Source organism: Melopsittacus undulatus, unplaced genomic scaffold (assembly GCF_012275295.1).
Source record: "Melopsittacus undulatus isolate bMelUnd1 unplaced genomic scaffold, bMelUnd1.mat.Z mat_scaffold_55_arrow_ctg1, whole genome shotgun sequence".
Classification (NCBI taxonomy): Eukaryota; Metazoa; Chordata; class Aves; order Psittaciformes; family Psittaculidae; genus Melopsittacus; species Melopsittacus undulatus.
In genome coordinates, this window is record NW_022994420.1 from 372,918 (window position 1) to 388,079 (window position 15,162).

Here is a 15,162-nt window from a genome sequence, read left to right on the forward strand (position 1 = left end):
TCAGGAATTCTGGCAATCCTGCCCAGCAGTTTCTCTCTGGGATACCCCAGCACCAGCGAGTCTGTGCTCACAAGTGTCCTTCAGTTCCTGCCCTGGGAGAGATGTGGTGCAGATGCTGGGGTCCAGGGGCCCATCCTGTCCCTGCTGCGTTACCTCTTTGGGGCCAGGGGCCTCCACGCAGGATCCTGCCAGCGTAAGCCGCAGCGCCTCACTGCCCTGGATGAGGCACCGCAGCCCCTCGTACTGGACAGCCTGGCTCAGCTTCGAGGGGCGGAAGGTCACAACCAAGGGGACATCCATCCCTGGGCTGATGTAACCCTTTGTGGGGCTGATGGAAAAGTCTGGCTTGAAGCTCTCCACGTCCCACATAAACCTTGCCGAGGAAAGCACAAGGACAGGAAAGAAGGATTAGCCACGGGGAGCTGTGAAGGCAGTGTAAGCCTCAGTGTGAGGCTCCAAGTCTCTTGTGGGCTTTCCCACCACATCTCAGGCCTGACCCTGAGCCACCTGGCAATAAGGCTTCAGGCTGGGCAGGACCTACTGCTTTACCTGACTCTCATGTCGCCCGCGTTCCGCATGACGACGCGCCGGCACGTGTAGCTCTGCTGCACCACGGCTCCAAAGCTGAGCTGGTCCTGGTCCAGGCTCACGAGGCTGCCCTGGCAGGAGCCCCGCACCACACAGAGGGAGCGCACCAGCCCGCGGCACTCCAGCAGCACTTCCCCGCTGAACGGCTGCATGCGGCGCTTCGGGGAGAAGGTCACCTCCACTTTGCAGGTGTCTCCTCTGCCCTTCAGCTTTAGATCCTTGCTGGGCTTCAAGCACAGAACCTACCCGAAGAAACGAGTGGAGACTCTTTCATCTGGCAAGCGAGCTGTGGAGCCTCCCTCACCACACTCAGGGAAGAGGCTTCCAATTCCTCTTCTGTCCCCACCAGCACTGCCCCAGTCCCACTCATTCCCTCCTAGGCATTCCTAGGGAATACCAAAGGTGTTTTCTACCATGTGTCCACCTGGTCATGGCGAGGTCAACTCTGTCTTCTAAAGCTTTCACATACGTTCCAACAGAGCTGCAACTCTCCCTCTTTCAAGATTCACCTCCCTCACCTTTCCAGATCTAGAACACATGGCTGCATCCTGATGGATGTGTCTAAAACAGGCTAGAGGAATTGTGCTGCCTTCTCACTTCTGGCTCTCAGGGAGTCCTGGCACCCAGCTCAGCTGAAGCATTCGCACTGCAGGCATCTGCTGCCAGAGCAGTGCCAGCAGGGAGGACAGGGCAGGCACAGGCAGCCAGGGCAGCCCACACCTGAGTCATTACCTACTAGCTCCCACCCACAGCAGCTCAGCGCTCCCTGCAGGCACACCAAAGTGCTCTGCAGAGAAGGAACGGGCCTTACCCCAGCTTCTTGCAACTCTGGCACGGTGGAAGTGACCCTCAGCTTAAAGGTGAGAGGGGCTGCACTCTTGTTGGCTACGGTGACCATCTTCTTCACCGTCTGTCCAATGCAGACGTTTCCCAGCTTCACCACCTTTCCTGGTGGATCCACAACGTCAACCTGAGGCGGTAGGGATTGATATCAAGCCAAAGGAAAGAAGGAGAAAAGGCTTTCTGCCACTCTCGTGGCAGAAACCCAAACCATGGGAGGCTGGGGAAGAGAGGAGGAAATGAGAAAACCATGCCAGTTGCCACCTGGAGTTTTAGCCTTTAGATTTCATCTCACCTTCATTTTTATTCCCCTTCCTTGGGCCTCATCAGTCAGCTTCTCTCCCGGGGCACACGGAGGCAGCAACAAGCTGTTGGGGCTGTTGTCATTTTTCGGTGTCTGTAGGGGCTGTGCACAGAAGGAAGAGAAACCATAGGCAGGATGAGTTTCTTGACCTTCACCATGTGAGCAGGCCCCCCAGCCAAGCCATCCCCTCCCACATTCCTTCCCCCCAGGGGCAGGGATTATCCAAGTCCCTCTGCAGCCTGCCAGCAGAGCTGGCTAACCCTGGAAGGCCACCAGGCTTTGCCCTGTGCACTGCCCCCGTCTCCCTGCACAAGCCTAGCCATGCTGGAGCGCTGGGAATCTACAGAGTGTGCACAGACCTTCCCCCTCACCTGCTCCTCAGCAAGGTGCTGCTGCTCAAACTGCACTGAGTAAACCTCACAGGGCTTCTTCACCACCACTGTCCCCTCTTCCCCATGGCTCTGGGGCAGCAGCGGTCCCAGCTCCAGCTCTGCGGGGATGGACTCCAGCCGTGGCTCCAGACCACGTCCCAAGACCGGCACCTGCAGGCGTTGGCTGCTCTGGCAAACCTGGATCTGCAGCTCGCCCCGGTAGCACTTCTGCAAAGAAGCAGCACAGAAAGCTCCTCCGTGAAGCCCCAGCTGACAGCACCTCCAAGTCAACAATCGCCCAGGGTCAGGGGTCTTGTCAGCACCTCCAAGCTGAACCCAAAACAGGTATTTACTTAGAGCAGGGGCTACAGCATCTGCATGGCTCTCAGGAACTGCAGCGAGTCCTGCTGTGGAGCATAACTGGACAGTTGGCTACCAGGTGGATCTAAAATGGGCTATCAGAGGTTTTCACCTGGGCATGGGGGAGCGCAACGCTCATGAGAAAGGTCTGCTTCCTCAGACACAGTCCTGGCACTGCAGCACCAGGCAAACATCAGCTGTGTGCAAGAGGCACCTGAGCTCTCACTGGACACAAATAAGGATCATCTTCTCTGCTCAGTGCTTGCCTCTGGTCAAAGCCAGACACGAGACGCTGAAATCTCCACGAGCAATTGAGATCCCTGGGACTGTCCCCAGGCATGGAAGCACTTGTGTCCATCCTGTCACACGCTACCAGTTTCCAAGTCACGGTGGCCACATGCAAACTGCCTTTGGGAATGCTCCATCATTTAAGCTGACTCCCGAACTGCGTGGGAACGTGCAGGGGAAACTGAGGCGCAGGAAGCTCCACGTGGAGGCAGAGCTCATCCCCCGCTCCCTGGGCTGGCCTCCCCTTACCACACTGCCCTGCCAGACATCCTGGCATGACACCCACCAATCTCACCTCTTCCGTGGGTGAAAAACGGACTTGGACATGGCACTGCTGTCCTGGAGCGAGGCTTCCAGCTGAGGGCAGCACCTCAAAGCCACAGGGCACAGACTTCATCTCCTCCAGCAGCTTCTGGTGCTCGCTCCCTGGCAGATGTTTGTCCACCTGCGCACAGAAACCAGTGGTGTGAGGTCTCCTTGGTCTGTGAGGACAGACCCTCGGTTCCTGCAGTGCTCCGAGATGCTGGCACGGTGCAGGAAGCACCTTCATCCCACCCAGACGTGGCCACCACTGCCTAGAACTGGAGGGCAAACATGCTGGCAGGGCAGGCAGATGGGGAGGCAGTGTCCTCAGAGAAGGAGGAATGGGTGAAGATGGCAGCTAGTGAACAGGCCCAGGTGAACCAGCCTTGCTCTGTACCCTCAAAAGCTTCCTCAAGCGAGCTGCAGCCCAAGTGCTCAGGCAGCCAGAGGGGCACAAAAGGCAAGAAAGGCAAAGAGAACCCAACCGAGAAGTTGTGTGTTACACGTTGTCTGTGCTTTACCTCCTCAACAGGATCAGTCATGCTGATGGACCATTTACAGGGGACCTGGAACGTGTTGTGGAGCTGGATGGTTTCTTCCTGGCACTGCCCACACTGGACAGCAGAGAACTCCAGCCTGTCCCTGGACACGCAGAGGGACGGCTCAGCCACCATGGCACGGAGGCGGACCTGGAATGTGGGGCCTCCTCTGACCTAGAGAAGGACAGAGCATCTGGTTGAGAGCCCACCCAATACTCGCTGCTGTGCCCAACCTGCTGCCTGCCCCAGAACCTGGAGTACCTTGATGGGCAGGAGCACATCCACTTTTCCCAGGGGCACGTTGGCACTTTGTGGGTCAAAGCACACTTCAAATGTCTTGCTCTCACAGGAGGGCAGGCGCTTCACACGCTCCAGGCACACGCTGAAGCCTGAACACAGCAAAATAAAGCAGCTGAGATATGCAAGCAACAGGAAATGGCTCAGAAGCACGGTAAGGCCACAGGGATGTCCTGGCTGGCAGCTCTCTGAAAGACCCCTTTGCATCTCCAGAGAAGCTGCTCTTCTCCCTCTGGCACTGCCCAAAGCAAAAGGACTTTCACAACCAGAATCCAGGGGTTACATAGTAAAAAGAAATCACATTGCTTGAGGAACTCCAGCAATTCCTTCATCAAGCATCTCAGGGAAGGATGCATAGACCTCTCCAAAGGAGAATTGCCACCTAAGATACTAAATGCTGGGGTGTTCCCTGACAGCGGCTTAGAAGAGACGACTGGCCACCCCGCAGAGACAGCAGTCACCATGTGCTGGAGCTGCAGCCTTACCTCAAGGCCTCTTTGGGAAGCCTGTTTCCATAGAGCAGAGGATCCCACAGGCCGGTCAATAAAGGCTGAGCAGAAGTGCTCTGGCACTATGAACTCTAAACAAAGCACTTCTGAACCACAGAGGGTCCATCTGTTTGCAACATAAACCCTCAGAGTGCACAAAGAAACTGGGATGATGCTCACGGGAGCCAAGAGCAGAAGATGCTGAGAGGCGATCAAGGTGATCAGCCCTTCTGGCCCCTGCAATCAGATTTTAGGGCAGCCACAGGCAGAGCAGGTCTCTGGGCACTGCTCGCCACAAGTCAGGCTCTTGAACAGGGCACCCAGCACGGTGGTACTAAGGAGGAAAAAGCTGTCCAAGGAAGTACTCAGATCTCCCCGTGACCAATGGCTTCAGCTGATGTGTCAGAGATAGCTCCTTCAAGCCCCCGTGAAGCCTCTCCACCACAGGTTACCTGTGTTATACAGGACATATCCATCGACACGGAAAGATGCGGGGAAGTGCCCGGTGTTGGTGATCTTCACCATGTGTGTGTGGATGTCACCGGGAACGACATAGCCAAGGTCCAGGATGTATTCGGGCAGCTCAGCTCTGAAAGGAGGAGTAAGGACACTCTGTAAACCCCAGCATGGCATGGGCTGGAGAAGCAAATGGAGTGGATAATTCTGTATTCACTGCTCTGAAAGCTCAAGCCAAGCCCAGGAAACCCAAGGCCTGAGTACCCAGTAATAACACTTGGCTAAGTCATGGGGAGTGCAGGGCCTAGGATTTATCAGCCACCAATGGGATCTTCGAGTGACTTTAAAGTGGGTACTGGACACAGTTCCTATGCTGCAAAAAGCCATTGCAGAGAAGTCCACTGCATCTCCACTGATCTCAATCAAACTGCTAAGCTGGTGTCCAGCCCAAGCCTGAAACTGCTTCAGGACCTTGTCATAGCATTTCCTTGCAGAGGTCTTTTGGCAAGCAATCCCATTTGGAAAAGTGCATAAGGGATCTGGACCATTCCCTGCTCTTCCTGCATAGTGGGGTCTGTTTCTTGGCACAAAGACGCCAGCTTTGAGATGCCCCTTTCAGAGCTGGTCAGCAGGGATGGTGCCTGTGCTGTCTGCAAGGGCTTGCTCGTCTGCACCCCTCAGCTCTGAGAACAGAACCCAGCAACTGTGGGGAGGGGAGCACCTCCAGAGCTCAGGGGAGCACTGTGCAAGCGAGGACACCGAGCTGCCCACAGGGAGCACATCATAGCTCTCAGCATCAGGCCCCTTCTCAAGTCCGCAGCTGTTCCCAGCTCTGAGACACAAGGAGCTCTCAGGAGCAGGCCTGCACTGCTGGCTGTTACCCTCGGGGCCCCTGCACACAGGCTACAGGACTCCCTACTAACTTGAGAAGCCTCCGATGTACACGCTGGTGAAAGGCAGTGTCCTCCGGGGGACGGGAGCTGAGAGCTTTCTGCTGCTCCACGGCATGTTCCTCCATCAGCATCTCCTCCATCTGCATCTGCAGCTGAGCATCCCACTGAGGAAAGTAAAGACAGGGGCTGCTTAGCAAAGGTCCTTCCCAAGGCACAAGCTTGTCTCAGGTGGAGGATCCCACCCTGCTCTTGTTGAGAGAGGCGATGGAGTCATTCTGTCTCACTGCTCAGTGTCTGGGACACTTCCTGCTCTCTCAGGCAGGATCATAGCTCCAAAGAAATGAACTCCAGTGTCTCTCCCGGCCCAGTTATCAAAGCTGATCTGGACACATGGACAGACAAGCCAGAAACCTTCCAAAGCTCCAAGTATGTCCCTGCCCCCAGTTAGTGCCAAAGCAGCTTGGACAAAAGCTCTCCTGGAAAGGGAACCATGAGAGAGCTGGAGCCTCTTGGAGATCCAGAACACAGCACAGCCTCAGGGTGCATTCAGGCTGCTGCTTTACACTCTGTAAAGCTGGCAGGGCTTGGCTGGTGAGCAACAAAACCCCCAGCACCGACCTGAATGTCCTTCAGAGCACCATAAACCCAACTGCTTGAGCACAGCCCTTAGCATCTCCCTGGGGTAGTCAGGAGCTGGTGCATCTCCAGGAGGGACAACTCCCAGAGGTGGGCAGCCCATGGGGCACGCTGAGCTGACACAGTCCATGGCCAGGGCTGTGCAGGGAGGCACCCAGTGCCAGCAGAGCCCTGGGCACAGGGCCGTGGGGTGCAGGGGCTCCAGTGACACGCAGGAGGGTGGCACGTGTGGGACAGGGCAGCAGCTCTACTCACCATGGTGCCCGAGTCGTCCATGCGGGGCTCGGCTGCCACAGCCTCCCCCAGAGCAATGGCCTCGTCTCTCTGGCTGCCTTTGTCCAGCTTTTCTTGGGCCTTTTGGAGGATCTTCTCATATTTGGCATTGCCTGAAAGCACAGAACACCACCAATAGCAGTGGGGCAGCACAAATCCCATGGAAGACGGGAAGCCCCATTCCCCCAACACGCAGACACAAACTGCTCCAGCAATGGAGGGAAAGGCGATCCTGCTGCTTCTCACCCCCAGCCGTCTTTCTCGCCACACAGGAGCATCTCAGCCCCACAACGTGATGCAAACCCAACCCTGTCAAAATCCCTGCCAGCCTCTCTTGCAGCTTCCCTGTGCTTTTCTGCCCAGCCTTCGTCTTCCCAGACCTCTGCCATACGCTGGCAAGCTGTGCAGGATGGTTCCTGCGGCAAAGCCACACGGGCTCGTCTGCCAGAGACCAAGGAAGCAACCAGAGGGCTGAGTTTGCCTGACAGCCCTGAAACCTCCAGGCCTGGCGCAGGTGCCCGTGAGCTGCTCTATGGGCATATGGCATGGGGGAAAGCCAGGTGACCTTCCTGGTGAGCAGACAGGCAGTGCTCACCTTTGATGTTCCTGGGCAGGTCCAAGTGGATCCTGGGAAAGGTCCCTTCTCCTTTCAGGCAGATTTTTTCTGGCTCCAGGTGACCCACTTGGATCTGGAAAGCCCTGCAGAAGACTCCAGGCACTCCTGGCAGGTAATAGACTTTCAGCACTTGCTGCTTGCCAGGTTCAATGTAACCCTGCAGGGCACAGAAGAGGGAGGGAGGTAGTGTACCAAAGAGGACTCAGTGGAGGGATGGCTCACACGACAGACACGCTGAGGACACAAGACAGCTTCTCATACATAATGAAACATCAGACATCCCCACCTCCAGCTTTCTTGTACCCAAACGCCCAAGTCTCCTACACCAAGATGCAGTATGTCCTTCAGAGGCCTCGCAAGGCTGCCCTCTGCTCAGCATGAGCACAGCTCTTCTGCTGACAGGGTTTACCCTCTGCTAGCCAGAGCCAGGCACAACAAACCAAAGCTCTTTCACCAGCTGTTCTGCAAGAGCACCAAAGGGCCTGCACTTCCAGCAGGGCCAGCAGCTCCTGGCAGCAGCTTGCAGGAGAGGACATCAGCGTGTCATCCCTCAGGCGGACAAGCACTGAGGAAGGTGGAAGCCACTCGGCCCTTTGCTTCCTCTTCCCATTGCAAAAGGGCACCAAGGCAGGAACACTGCTCCAGCTCTAAGACACCCAGGCAGGATGACAACTGGGATGGAGTGATGCTCCAGTGATGGCACAACCAGAGAGCTCAGCACTCAGCTCCAAAGAGCTCCCGCAACCATCGTGCCTCCCACTGCTGGTTGCTGTAGGACAGCAGAGCCAGTGGCGGCCAAGGCCAGTCAGGGGCTCCATTAGGATTGTGCTCGATGCACCTCCTCTGCCTCTGCAGCAATCGCTCACAGCCCCGTCTCTCCTGCCTGGTTTTGGACGGGGGTTGTGTGCTCATTCCCCCTATTTTCCCCCAAAACTCTCTCCTGGGCAGCCTGACACAGGCCGGGTGAAGCCCTTGTGCTACTCACCATGCTGGGCACGACCAGGGGCACGCCAGGCAGAGGGCTGGCTGCAGTGCCTGTGCCGGGGCTCAGCACCACAAAGGCAAATCCCAGCTTCCCACTGTTCTGCAGGGTCACTGCTGCTTCCGAGACTTTGTTAAACACCTGAGGAGAGGACAAAAGAGCAGGAAGTTACAGGCACACGTCTGCTGCTCACAATTTCATTCCTCTTCCATTGGGTCGAAAGCAAAGGAACACAGCCCAGAAGCATGGAGCGCACAGGAGAGATGGGCACTGGGCTCTCTGGGTTAACCCGGGCAACCCGCGACTGCAGGGTACCTCTGAGCCCTATACAGGGACAGGTATTTGTGGCAGAGGTGCAATTACAACCATGGAAAGATCAGTAAGAAACCAAGTAGGGGACACAAACCCTCTGCACTTGAAGGTGTCACCCAACAGCGAGCTGAAACACAGGAGGAGGCACTGAGGCTTTTCAGGAGAAAAGGCTCATGCACACAAGTATTTGTGGGCAAAATACAAGCCAAAAGGGAGACAAACAGGGCAACGCACACACGGCCAACAGCTGGAAACAGCTGTGGGGATGTAACTGGAAAGAAGTACAGTGAGGGTTATTCTGGGACACTCTATCCAGCTACAGTGACTGGAAGCCCAAGTCAGCTGCCTCCTTGGCCGATGAATCAGGAGCATTAAAAGAGAGCATCTCCTTGCACCTCTGGCTTTAGGAGCCCATCAGCGGATGGACATCTGAGGGACACATCCCTCTGGAGAGCAACACTGGGATCCTGCCTGCCCCAGGAGGCAGCGTTAGTTCCCTCCAAGAGGAGGGATTACCAGCTTTGGGCTGGGCTGGAGATGGCCATTAAACACCAGCTTGGAGCTATCACCCAAACGCTGGACTTCCGAGCCACAGAGCCAGCAAAGCAGCTGGGAAGGGGGGAGAGCCCTCGACCCGGGAGGACAGCAGCCCACCGGTCATGGCTGGAGACAAGGAGCTCTGACAAGAGCAGCGTGCGGTACCTGCAGCCCGCAGTCGATCTCGGTGGTGTCCAGGAGGTAGCTGATGCCTGAGGCCTCCCCACGCAGAGCCACCTCGTAGCAGGAATCCAGAGCTCTCTCCGGATACACCACGCTGAAGGGAGCCTCAGGAACTCCTCTGTTGAGCAGGAGCACCTGCAGCAGCAGCAAGAAAGCAACATGGAAATACATGAAGAATCCTCTTTACTTACTGAAGGCTCACTTCTTTTCTACTTTAGCAATTAACATCTGTAAAAGGCAGAAGATGCTGAGCGCTGCTGCCAAATACAACAGGACAAGTTCTGCCTCGGGGCTTTTTCATGCAAAGCAGGGATAACTTCACACAAACAGAGCCACTCTGGCCTTATTCCCCTGACACAGAGCACTCCACTTGACCTGCAGTGGCAAGGACCTGCTCAGCACCACCAACTTGATTCAGACCCATCCCACACCTCCACCAGGCTCACTGCTGCCCACGAGCCATCCGGATCCACCCCATGCCCTGCCACCCGTCCTGCTCACCCCGTAGCTGTGGCTTGAGCCAACAAACACCTTCCCGACGCTCACCTGGTCGCAGCTGAGTTCCACCTGGGGCCCGACGCCTTCCCCGCTGATGCACAGGGGCAGCCTGGTCTCACAGCCTGTGGAGGGAAATCTCTGTGAGCGCAATTCCTTCTGCTACCCAGCACTTTCCAGGTTGTCTCAGTGCTGCTGCCGGTCCCTGGCCTGCATGGAACCACCTCCAGATGCTCCAGGAGAAGATACGGGACCCATCTCGTCCCTCAGGAGATCAGCCTTGGGGCTGGTTTCTCATTTCTAACCAACCCCCTGGGATGGTGTCTCAGAGAACCACAGAATGGTTTGCGTTGGAAAGGACCTCAAGATCATCCACTTCCAACCCCTGCCATGGACAGCGACACCTTCCACTAGACCAGGCTGCTCCAAGACCCATCCAGCCTGAACTTGAACATTGCCAGGGACGGAGCAACTTCCTTGGGCAGCCTGTTCCAGTGCCTCTCCACTCTCACAGCAAACAATTCCTTCTGGATATCTAAACTAAATCTCCCCTGTTTAAGCTCAAACCCATCACCCCTTGTCTCATCCCTCCAGCCCTGGAAAACCAGCCCTCTCACTGAGCAGATCACATAAGCCAGACATGTACTGCTAACGTACACATCCCTTGGTGCAAAGGCAACTGAGATCTCAAGGCTTACAGCCAAACTCCAGGGTGGCTTCTTTCCCTCAGATTTGCTAGAGATGACAGAGCACAAGATCTTCAGTCTGAAAGCTGCTCTCAGCCACTGAAGCCTGAATCCTGGCTCAAATTTTGGACGAGATCTCACTGCCATCCCATTCTACTCTGCACACAAGGCGAGCAGCACCAGGAGGAGGAGAGAGCCACACAACCAAGACTCATCTTGGAGGTAAATGGTCTACAGGCTCCTGGTGCTCCTTCATTAAAGCTGTGTGTGTTGCAAATGCTGGCAAACCCGTGCCAGGAAAGCTTATTCTTTCACTGCTTTGTCTCTTCTGGGGTCAGGAAGCCAGAGCCAGGCATCCTGAGCCCTGGCCTCAGACAGGAGACCACCGGGAGCTGCAGGGACAGCAGCATGTGCCAGCACTGTCCTCTTGAGCCCTCCAGAGCTACACGAGATCCCAGTGGGCTGGAAGAGTGTTTGTACCTCCTCTGTGGGAACAGGAGCAGGAAGAAGGAGCTGTACCTGAGATGTCACAGTAGGCTGCCTCTTGGTAGACTCTGGCTTCTTTGGGCTTAAAGATCACCTTGATTTCAAGTGAAGAACTTGGCAAGATATCTCCCTCCTGAAACAGAAGTGACAGCAAACCATTTATCTTCAAACAGCACATTCTTGTTGCCACTACAGCCCTGTAAGCCTTTATTTAGAGCATCAGCAAAGAGCAAGGAGCAAGCAACACTTGTCAACAGAATTTAGAGGAGAGCTTGGAAGCAGCTGCAGAAACACCTTCCAAAGTCCCTCGCCTTTACTGGCGCCCGGAAGGGGCTTTTGTTACCCTCAGAAGAGACTGAGCTCTGGCCCAGGGATTTAAGTCTGGGCCACGCTACCAGTTTCTGCAACTGTCTGCTGCTTCCTCAGGGTCTTCTCTCTCTGCTGCTCTCCCACAGGATCCTGGCACTGGTGCTCAGGCCCAGGAAGCCTTGTCACACATTTCAGCAGGCATCCCTGGTTTCTATCTGCTCTCACTTCCTCCAACTGCCTTAAGCAAAGGCACCTCCTACAGCCCTTCAGCCCCTAGCATTACAAATACACTTGACGTAAGTAGCTACACCTCTGGCAACCGTAATAACACTCTACAGGAATTCAATATTGAGTTGACGCAAGCAGATAAAAAGAACAGAGTCATTTTTCTATCAGCACAGCCAGGCTCTGATTCCACTCTGCTCTTGGCTATTCTCAGGAATTTGTCCAGAAGAGCCTTGAACTGACTGGAGCCTCCAGCACTCCTGCAGCATCAATATTTACTAGCTACGGTTCTGCCACTGACACAGCACTGACAGCTTAGAGGACAGCCCCACAAAAATTAAAGAGCTACAACATGGGAAGTTATTGGCCTGCAGCTGCAAGTAGTTCCCTGATGCACAACCTGCTCTGAGTCAGGAGAACACGGGCAAGGACAGGCAGGGAAGAACCCTTTCAAACACCAACCGCCAGTAACTGCAAAAGTCTGAAAGAGTAAAGTCACTTGGATTCTTCTCAAAACCTGCACAAAGTCCCCATGTGGGACAGGAGACACTGCCCATGACACAAAGCCCTTGCTGCCCCGGCCTCCTCCCATTCCTGCATCCCCATTCCTCTAGCCAGGGCAGCTGGAGCTGCCTCAGTGCCTCAAGGCATCTGTCTGACTCTGCAGTTGATCCCGGCCCCACATAGCCCAAACTCAACATCACAACGCTGAGCTGCCACTGCACCAAAAAGTACAGCTTCAGCAAGAACCTGGAGAACACTGCAAAGGTACATCTCAAACAGTGAGGAGTGCAAAGGAGAGCCCGGCAGGGTTACTGCGAGTGCCCAAGGCCCTGGGGGCATGATTTGCTCCATACCGAGACCACACTGACTGCTGGCATCATTCTGTACACACTCTTTAACTAGTGCAGGAGGGAGCTTAGAGCTTTGGGAACGTGCCATTGCTTCCTTTACAAGCTAATCAGAGGAGGGTGCAGCACACACCCTCTTGCCAGGGATGATGCCTTGCTGGCCACCAAGCACCACAAAGCCATCCAGTGAGGCACCACGATCCTCACAAGGGACACATCTCCATACATCCAAGGTGCTGCTGGGTCCCAAGGCACAGCCAGATTAGACCTCTCTAAGGCACCTGAGGAACAAGCTTATGGGCTAGCACTAAAGCCTCTCCTTTTCTAGGGATCAGCACAGCTCTCAGGAACAATCCTGATACAGCACCCCCACTGGAGCCTTGCATTCATAGCCTCCATCCCAAGAGAACTGACCCAGCACTTAGCAGGCTCAGGTCTCCTGAGCTCCTGACAGGAAATCACCATCCAGCCGGATTCAGTGTATTGGCATGGAAACTTTTGGCAGTCTCTCCACAGAGACATTCCCTGGATCGGCAGGGAAGCTGTAAGCCAGAGCGTTTAACTCCGATGATGGAAGGCCAGGAGAAATCATCAGTTACACTTTATCCTACTATTCCATGGCCAAACCACATTCTTGAAAGACAGACCTATACTGGGAAACCCTTCGGCACTTCTCCCTTCATTACTGCTCTAGGGCAGACCACAAAAGCAGAACACTATTTCTCTCGGGAAATTAAAATAGGCTGTTGAAGAGGTTCTTCACATGCCTGCTACTCCCCAGCAAAAAGAACTGCTGGATAAAAGGATGTGCTTCATCCCCCACCCTTGCACACTGGTGACACATGTGGATGAGCCTCGGGACACCTCAGGAGCCAGCGCTCTGCCCACGAGAGCAGGTTCTCTAGAGGATGGCAGCTGAGCAGAGTATAGAGAACTCCCACGGATGCTACCCAGGACAGCAATAAAGCTCTGCAGTGCTCTCAACAGGACACTGCAACACTCCTGGCTTCACGGCAGGCTCAGGCTGTGATGGCAGGTGCCCTAAAACACAGACGGTGGCTGCAGGTGATACAGCACAAACCCCTCAGCTCTCGGACCCTGGCTTTGCTGCACCAGAAAGCAATGGCACCCAGGAGAGGATGGCACACCATGACTCACAGCTACACAAGTGATCCCTGGGCGAGAGCCAACACTAATTACACACAGATCCTATTGCTCCTTCCTCAGCCCCTAAATGGTGAGAATCTGTGAGACCCCCCCCAGGCTGCCGAAGAAGAAGCTGGCCTTCAAAAGCTGCCCACCACCAGCTGGGGCTGCCCAAGCCACTTGCTTTGCTTTGCAGAGGTGGAAGGTGAGCCACGGAAACCAAGCCAGTGCTCACAGCAAACAATACCCAAAGACAGAGCTGGCAGAGGCAGCACCATCATGACATCCAGAGAGCATCCTCTTAGTTCAGGGCACTCAGGAGAAAGGCAGTGCCAAAGCCAACATCTGCCTCTATCCACAAATGACTCAACTCTCAGCCCCCTCTGGAAATGGGGCCTCTGCCAAAACCTGAAGGGCTCTGCAGGATCCTCTCGTTTGGATGGGGACCAGCTTGGCTCCCAGCTCAGGTGGACATTTGCAGGAACAAACAACACCGCTACCTGCTGGCCCAGCCTCTGGATCAACAACAGCAGCACTTCCATATCCTGCACAACAGCTCCTTCCCCACGGGCCTGGAAGCTGCTCCAAATGTTCCCCCTCACATGGCAAGTTCCAAAGCACTGCCTCCTCTGTCCTGGTCTGATCTGCAGCCAGGACTTAACCCTAGACATGCTGAAGTGACCTGCTGCAGCTTCTGCAGACAGCAACACCTGAAATACAGGCAGCTGATGCTCCACTTAGCAAAGCTGCTGCACAAGCCCTGCAAAGCCATCCTGCCCACAAAGCACTTCCAACACCACTGTCCCTCCGCCAGCTTCCTAACCTCTGCAAGCAATCACTTCCTCCCGTCACTTGTCACCAGGGGTTGATGATTTCTAGAGGGTGCTCCCACAAACCACAGGCAATTGGTGCCAACAAGAGAGCAGCTGCTTCTGGCCAGGACGTCCAAGGCAGCAAGGTCCCACCTCTGGGGGGGCCTCCCCAGCACATTCAAGAGCAGTGCAAGAAGGGGGTTGGTCCAAGCTCAAAGTTACAGGGCCATCAACAGACAACACGGTCTGGAAGTCAGTGGCAGGGGATCTGCACATTCTACATGTGTAAAAGAGGGGAAAATACTGTCAGTTGGAGGAAAGACACGCACATGTCAGGGGGAACGCAGACACCAGCAAGACTCTCCATGGGAAAAGGACTGCTCCATAAAGAATGGAATTCATGGAAATCAAGAGACTGATAACGCTGCACAAGACAGCAGGGGAGAGACTCCTGTAGGAGCCTGCTTTGATTCAGCCCTACAGCAAACTATCTAACAGGAACACGGCCATTTAGGAAAGGTTTCCACTCACAGCTTGGGGCCAAGCTACACTTCACGTCTCTGCATCATCGCATCTTGATGTGGACAGGACTCAGCCACAATTCCAGACCTCCCCTTAATGCACCTCAGGAGCTCAAGAGCAGCTTAAGCTCATTGTGGAGACACAGCAACTGGAATGAAGCAGGAGCCCTGAGGCACACTCCAGAACCAGCTCACACACCACAGGATGCTCTGAAGGCTCAGCTCAGCAGCTCCCACTCTCCCCAATATCCCTGCTGCTCTGACACAGTCTCTTGCTCACATCGTGCTGCTGCCAGCTACAGTGCTGTGAGACCGCACTTGTGCTGGCACTGGTGGCTCTCAGCCTTACATGCGCTGCAGGAGCA

At 55.2% G+C, this 15,162-nt stretch overlaps 1 protein-coding gene and 2 long non-coding RNA genes across 3 annotated transcripts; all 3 read right to left on the reverse strand.

The window, feature by feature from the left end:
• Positions 1-80: 80 nt before the first annotated feature.
• Positions 81-3,901, reverse strand: LOC117438676 (hydrocephalus-inducing protein homolog). Its single transcript, XM_034074118.1, has 9 exons — positions 3,855-3,901; positions 3,576-3,767; positions 3,047-3,196; positions 2,104-2,331; positions 1,724-1,834; positions 1,400-1,558; positions 550-830; positions 154-373; positions 81-92 (listed from the first exon to the last, which is right to left on the reverse strand). Exons 2-9 carry the CDS (start codon positions 3,726-3,728, stop codon positions 81-83), a joined length of 1,314 nt encoding a protein of 437 aa, XP_033930009.1. The 5' UTR covers positions 3,729-3,767; positions 3,855-3,901.
• A 1,007-nt stretch (positions 3,902-4,908) lies between these two features.
• On the reverse strand, positions 4,909-6,741 carry LOC117438660 (uncharacterized). Its single transcript, XR_004550946.1, has 3 exons — positions 6,619-6,741; positions 5,758-5,891; positions 4,909-4,967 (listed from the first exon to the last, which is right to left on the reverse strand). It is a non-coding gene; the product is annotated as an uncharacterized lncRNA (long non-coding RNA).
• A 2,603-nt stretch (positions 6,742-9,344) lies between these two features.
• On the reverse strand, positions 9,345-11,039 carry LOC117438692 (uncharacterized). Its single transcript, XR_004550948.1, has 3 exons — positions 10,967-11,039; positions 9,813-9,886; positions 9,345-9,401 (listed from the first exon to the last, which is right to left on the reverse strand). It is a non-coding gene; the product is annotated as an uncharacterized lncRNA (long non-coding RNA).
• Positions 11,040-15,162: the final 4,123 nt, after the last annotated feature.

Bases quoted from the DNA above. Each gene is read 5' to 3' on its own strand.
- LOC117438676 (XM_034074118.1), bottom strand. From the start codon at position 3,728: ATGGTGGCTGAGCCGTCCCTCTGCGTGTCCAGGGACAGGCTGGAGTTC. The intron at 1,835-2,103 runs GTGAGGGGGAAG...TTCTGTGCACAG, and splicing joins AGCACCTTGCTGAGGAGCAG to CCCCTACAGACACCGAAAAA. The intron at 831-1,399 runs GTAAGGCCCGTT...TTCTTCGGGTAG, and splicing joins CAGAGTTGCAAGAAGCTGGG to GTTCTGTGCTTGAAGCCCAG.